The sequence below is a fragment of the Echiichthys vipera genome, assembly GCF_963691815.1.
Source record: "Echiichthys vipera genome assembly, chromosome: 4".
Classification (NCBI taxonomy): Eukaryota; Metazoa; Chordata; class Actinopteri; order Perciformes; family Trachinidae; genus Echiichthys; species Echiichthys vipera.
The window spans coordinates 30,893,720-30,900,529 of record NC_139829.1 but is presented as its reverse complement, the minus strand read 5'-3'; the positions used below and the strand labels follow the sequence as shown (position 1 = coordinate 30,900,529).

Genomic DNA, 6,810 nt, shown 5'->3' with positions numbered 1-6,810 from the left:
TAACCATGTATCAGTCATTAAAGATCAAGTTTGATTTAAAACCAGCTGCACAACTAGTTCGTCTATCTTAATTAACATTTTGTTCTTATAATGGTACCGTTACTAATAATTTACAGAGGAATACACAATATTAATTTTAGTGCCATTAAAATTTGTTTATATACCCCGCCTCACGCCCGATGTCAGCTGGGATAGGCTCCAGCCCCCCCGCGACCCCGAAAGGGACAAGCGGTTGAAGATGAATGAAGGAATGATGAATGTTTACAAATAGGTTTTCCTAAATTGACACAATAAGTGGTTTTCAAAGTGGGGGACAGGGAGCGCTAATGGGGCCTCAGCAAATTGGAGAGAAGATAAGAAAAAAAAGGAAATACAATAAATCTATATTTTTAAATCATTATTATAAAATGTATAAAAATAGAACAAATCAAAATGTTATTTGCCATGCTTATCTTATTAAATTGCCTGCCAGTCAAAAAATTGTTCTTAACCTTTATCCTTTAAAAAATCATTAAAAGTATATTATTCAAAAACAAGCCTTGTGATACATTAGGAATATTATGTCTTTCTTATAAAAAATCGTAAAAATAATTAAAAAACAGGCCTTGTGATGCACGAGGAATATTCCTCTTTATCATAAAAAATATATAATTTAAAAACAAGCCTTGTGATACATGAGGAATATTATGTCTTTCTTATAAAAAATCGTAAAAATAATTAAAAAACAGGCCTGGTGATGCACGAGGAATATTCCTCTTTATCATAAAAAATATATAATTTAAAAACAAGCCTTGTGATACATGAGGAATATTAGTCTTGATCATAAAAAATAATAAGTATATTAAAAAAACAAGCTTTGTGATACATGAGGAATATTAGTCTTGATCATAAAAAATAATAAGTATATTAAAAAAACAAGCTTTGTGATACATAAGGAATATTAGTCTTTATTATTAAACATAAAAATATATGACTCAAAAACAGTCCTTGTGATTCTTGGGTTAAAACAAAAACAGGTGGATTATCTTCCCCAAACAGCTTTGTACAAAGGGGTTTGATGTAGTTCTCAATAACAAACAGTGGGGGCAGCAATGCGCCACAGCTGCGTCTCGTCTGCCTAAATAAAGATGCAGAAGAAGAAGAAGATCCTCCCCTAAAGAGGGCGCTCTTCTGCTGAAAGGTCACCGGAAGTTCGTAGAGAAGTAAAGAGACAACGAGCCTGCCTCGGAGTGGCAGCCATTAATGTGAATAAATACAAACAACACACTTTAAACATTTCTCCAGTTGTTTTCTATTTAGTGCCACATTGATTTAGAGGGTAACGTTTGATTTGTGAGGAGAATGGGCAGGAGCAGGAGTCGGTCTCCTCCAAGACGAGGTAAGAAACCAGAAGGGACGTTACGCTGACGTTACGTTTGAGCAGTTAGCTGTTTGAGCAGTTAGCTGGTTTAGCAGTTAGCTGTTTGAGCAGTTAGCTGTGTGAGCAGTTAGCTGTTTGAACAGTTAACAGGTTGAGCAGTTAGCTGTGTGAGCAGTTAGCTGTGTGAGAAGTTAGCTGTGTGAGCAGTTAGCTGTTTCAGTAGTTAGCTGTTTGAGCAGTAAGCTGGTTTAGCAGTTAGCAGGTTGAGAAGTTAGCTGTTTGAACAGTTAGCTGGTTTAGCAGTTAGCTGTGTGAGCAGTTAGCTGTTTCAGTAGTTAGCTGTTTGAGCAGTAAGCTGGTTTAGCAGTTAGCAGGTTGAGAAGTTAGCTGTTTGAACAGTTAGCTGGTTTAGCAGTTAGCTGTGTGAGCAGTTGGCTGTTTCAGTAGTTAGCTGTTTGAGCAGTTAGCAGGTTGAGCAGCTAGCTGTTTCAGCAGTTAGCTGTTTGAGCAGTTAGCTGTTTGAGCAGTTAGCCTGTTTGAGCAGTTAGCTGTTTCGGCAGTTAGCTGGTTGGGCAGTTAGCTGTTTGAGCAGTTAGCTGGTTTAGCAGTTAGCTGTTTGAGCAGTTAGCTGGTTTAGCTTGGTCCGGTGTTGCCGTTGTACCTTATTTTACAGTGGAAGAAAGCAAAAGATAATGAACTGAATGTTTGTTTCAAAGTTACTTAGTTTAGCCTTAAATGTGAGAATATAAACCATTAAAATGTCGCCTATCTTAAGGTGACCAGATTTTAGAACCAATAGGATACTGAGGGACTGTGTGTCGTAGTGACTGGGGTTCAGAGAGTCTGTGGAGAGGAACAGAAAGTTCAAGATGTGGTCACTACAATTCACTGATACTAACATTAGTGTAAAATGACGATACTTGATACCAGCAAAAAGAAGAAAAAAGTCCATGCCACACTGATTATCTTTTCTTTATTATTATTAACATCCTCCACACAGTGCTGGTACAGAAAAAGGCAGTGAACACAAACAAACACAGTTTATTTTGTTCCCTGTTGTTTCTTCTGTGCAGTCTTGGGTTGAAAATCGTATAGTAGATCTGCATTTTTTATAGCTTCGACACTTGATACTATCAAATGTGGATATCGTATTTTTTCGAAACATGGTATTGACAGTTTTAACAACCTCAGTATTGATAACATATTGCCATCTGTTTCGATAAACCTTATTTCAGCATCCCTGTTTGCACAAACCGTTTCTTGCTTAAACCCCTCATTTGTACATCAAACACGTTGCAGAGAAGTTCAGCAAAACAAAGAAGAGAATCTCATAAACTCTGTTTGGAAGAATGTTATTGTCTTGCTGCAAACATGCCCTGAAATTTGCTAATGTCATATTGTTTCCTCCTTTCCAGCAGAGAGAAGGCGTTCCCGCTCAGCTTCACGGGACCGTGAGCGACGGCGCAGGGAAAGGGAACGCTCTCGTTCAAGAGATCGGGACAGAGAGCGGCGGAGGAGTCGTTCACGATCTCCTCACAGGAGACGCTCTAGGTGAGCAACCACTTTTTGTAGTTGTAGAACTTTGCATGGTTATTTATCTTTTACATATAAGTAGAGATGCACCGATCCCATACCTGGATCATATATCACCTCCAATATTGGCTAACTAGCATCCAGTCATTCCTTTTTTTATTAATATCATACACAGTAGGTTAATTAAGTAATTGCTTGTTGGGTTTCAGGCAGCTGCTATATTTTATATTACATTTTAAAATATGTTTGCAGTGCGCTTTACATGACGTGTTATTTATAAATTTTTGCTGCTAATGTACTCTTTATTTGTTAATAAACAATATTAAGTACATTTATGCCTGTTAATTTGTTACCTTTTTAAAATGCTAAATGTTTATGTCAAGCCTGATGCCTTCACTCACATGTTATCTCCACATAAGTGAGCTGTTATAGAAAACTATTGTCAGAAGTGACTGACCTTAGTAGTCATGGTAACCCATCCTGCAGCCATTTGACAGCCATTAATGTTCCCACTGCAGGTCTCCGCCCAGACGTCACCGCTCCTCCTCCTCTGACCGGCGGGATGATGATCGCAAAGACTCTAAGGAAAAGTCTGCAAAGCCCATTGAGATCTCAGGTATTAGATTAATAATATGCACCTGCTAGGAAGAAATGCAGCATATTGAGTGCTTATGACATTATCAAGGGCAACATTCAGGTTATTGCCAAAATTCAAATTCATCTTTTATTCTTTTTTTTGTGACAGAGGAAGACATGCAGGGCAAAACAGAAGAGGAAATTGAGATGATGAAACTGATGGGATTTGGTTCCTTCGACAGCAGCAAGGTAAGAATACAAGGGTGTACTTTGTAGTGCAGCCACAGGGAGGAGCCGTTTATTTCAAATAGTTATTGCACACGATAGCTGAACTGAAGTTGTATGGTTTGTTTGCATTCATCTCTGTGAGCTTGCTGGACAGACAGACAGATATTTTATTGTCCCCATGGGAAATTTGTCTTGGACTCTACAAAGCTAGACCTGTCAACACAAAAAGGCAAACAACACCAACAAACGGAGGATATGAATTACATACACATACAAAATTACACCCTGAGGTGTTGTGGGTTTGTACTGCAGGACAGCTTCTGTAACCTCTGCTTAGTTTAGGCTGGTGTTTAAAACTCCTACTGGAACGCACACAAAGGAGTTCTTAAATCCATTCAACATGCATCACCGAGCTCTGTATAGTCTGCCTGATTGTAACAGCTCATACCGCGAGAACTGACGCATCAGAGAGGATTCTCTTTACTCGATTAAGGCCCCGTTTAGACGAAGACGATCTAGAAAGGAAATGCAAAAGTGGCGTTGCGTTTTCACTTTTTATTCCACATTTAGACGAGCGTCTTTGGGGGGAGATCTGCGTGCAGACATTGACGCAAAAGTGTGTGAAATTCGATGTAGTATGCATGTCAGGTGTGTTGGTGGAGCTGTGAAGCACTGCCACACAACACCACCCTGAGCTCCTGCATGCATAGAAACTTCCTCCTACTCCTCTTGCTAATAGCAAAAAAGCAGCACTGTGTGCCCAGCACTTTGTCTGCACAACATCACATTTTACATAAAACATTTGCTTAAAGCCGTGAGTCTCAGGCCTTGTTTAGACGAAGACAATCTAGTAAGGAAATGCAAAAGTGGCGTTGCGTTCTCACTTTTTATTCCACATTTAGACGAGCGTCTTTGGGGGGAAATCTGCGTGCATACATTGACTCAAAAGTGTATGATATTCGATGTGGAATACACACGTCAGATGGCTAGGAGGGGCTGTGAAGCACTGCCACACAACACCACCCAGAGCTGGTGCATGCATAGAAACTTCCACCTGCCTTTCTCCCTAATGGCGGAGAAGCAGGACGCTGTACAGTGTGACAGGGATCTGCAGCACGGTCTGCAGCCTCCCACCGCCTCGTTTCCCACAGGACACTTGAATGTCCCACTGATGGAAACAGTCCGACATGTTTTGTTGTTGTTTACCTGTACTCTGCACATGGATGTTACGGAAACACGTACGCCACGTGAGCAGATCAGAGCACACTTTTGCTCTTTTTGCCCCTTTACACAGAAACACAACAGTGGAGCGTTTTTAAGATTTCCACTCTGGAGGGTGGGATCACTTATTTATGTTTTTAAGCCCCAAAAATGCAGTCGCCGTCTAAACGAAAGGCACATCTGATACATTTTTTCGTTGTTTTCAACCACGAGTGTTGTTGTGTAAATGTGATAAACTTTAATTTTAAAGGTTCTGTAATGTTCTCAAGCCACGTAGTCATTCCATCCCTGATTACACTCTCAAATGTTCCAGTTTATCACAGTTCTGCTCTGAATTTCTACAAACACATGGTGGATGCCCACAGTGTAGCAGAGCAGCTCAGGATAATGTAGCAACCACTCTTAACATTCCCCTTTACCATGCTTTTTGATGGTATGAGTAAGGTCATGCCACTGATGCGGTATTCATCGTCTATTGATGGACAGCAAGCTAGCCCTCCATGGCTAACTTAATACTTAATTTATACTGTTAAATACGCTGAATATGTTATGACATGTTGGAATAAATGTCTTGGTGCGCTTTTCAGTGAACATCTTGGCATTGCGGAATGAATGTTGCATATTGAGAATCTTAACTAACAAATGCTGCACAAGTTATTTTTTGTGAATTAAATTAAGGAAGTCAAGCAGAGACTCCTACATGCTGTTCACTAGTAATGTGTCACCATTTAACCAGAACTGTTGTGTGTGACGTTTTGTGTGTGTGAGAGGCAGTAACATTGTTTTCAAACAGGGGAAGAGGAAGAAAAATGAAGGAGCAGTCAATGCATTTGCCGTCAATGTGACCATGAAGAGAAAATACAGGTATGTCAACAACAACAACAAAAAATCCAAATGTTTCTAATTGCATAGAGCTGTCATTTGGTCCTGCAGCAGTGCAACAGTGCAACACATCCTTTTTTGAATTCTTTCATAAGCCCCTGTTCTGTTGTATAGTGATCCTTTTGTGGGTAGTGTTTGAAGCCCAGCTGTCGGTCAGGCTGTCAACTTTTCAGTCCCCCTCACAGCGAGCGCTCTCAAGCATCAACCAGTGTTATTGTGTAGCCAATCACCTCTGCAGGTGTTTCTATGCGGAGATCCCTGCTTTCCTATTGGTGCGCGATGATGTAATCTGCAAGTGTTGCGAGGGTAATAGTGATGTAATGTTTTCTTATATATTTATTTTTTTTAGGCAGTACATGAACAGAAAAGGTGGATTCAACAGACCACTGGACTTCATCGCCTGAAAGTATCGACGACTCATCGTGATGCCCGAGAAGCTTCCCTCCGTTCACCCCTCGGAGCAGTGGACGATGTTGTGCTATTTCTTATTATTTCAAACCTGTTTTGTGTGATGAAACAATTATGTATATACTGTTTTGTATTATGAGTAGTAGGTCTCCCCTCAAGCTGTGGTTTAATGAATATTGACATGCGACACAATGCATGAGGCGTTGTGTTTTTGAGGTGTGTTGGGGCTTTATTTGAAATAAAAGCATTTAAAAATGTGTGGTTGCAGTCTTGATTATGACATCATGAAGGTGCCTGTTGCATCTGTCATGATGTGCAGGAACACTTTCATACATCATTTTCAGTGACATAATGCTAACATTAATGTTGTAAATGTATGAAAATGCGCATAGTATTACAGAATCTAGTGCAACTGACTTTATAAATATAACTTAATGTACATTTGGATGGATGTGCGTTTTTGTGTATGTGGTTTTTTGTGGTCAGTGTCACCAAATTGAATCTAATTTATGTAAAAACATATGCTATGGGCTGCTTTCTTATTCAATTATTGCATTTGAGACTGGATGAAGGACGTCCACCAGCTGATAACCCCATTTCAT

General features: G+C 39.8%; 1 protein-coding gene across 1 annotated transcript; it reads left to right on the top strand.

The window, feature by feature from the left end:
• Nucleotides 1-1,213: 1,213 nt before the first annotated feature.
• snrnp27 (small nuclear ribonucleoprotein 27 (U4/U6.U5)) lies at nucleotides 1,214-6,465 on the top strand. Its single transcript, XM_083912568.1, has 6 exons — nucleotides 1,214-1,378; nucleotides 2,776-2,911; nucleotides 3,412-3,509; nucleotides 3,639-3,718; nucleotides 5,712-5,782; nucleotides 6,150-6,465. The coding sequence occupies exons 1-6, from the start codon at nucleotides 1,342-1,344 to the stop codon at nucleotides 6,202-6,204; spliced, it is 477 nt and encodes a 158-aa protein (XP_083768694.1). The 5' UTR covers nucleotides 1,214-1,341; the 3' UTR covers nucleotides 6,205-6,465.
• Nucleotides 6,466-6,810: the final 345 nt, after the last annotated feature.

Coding starts and splice junctions, on each gene's coding strand:
- snrnp27 (XM_083912568.1), top strand. CDS start 1,342: ATGGGCAGGAGCAGGAGTCGGTCTCCTCCAAGACGAG. Junction 1,379..2,775: donor TCGGTCTCCTCCAAGACGAG/GTAAGAAACCAG, acceptor CCTCCTTTCCAG/CAGAGAGAAGGCGTTCCCGC. Junction 5,783..6,149: donor ACCATGAAGAGAAAATACAG/GTATGTCAACAA, acceptor TATTTTTTTTAG/GCAGTACATGAACAGAAAAG.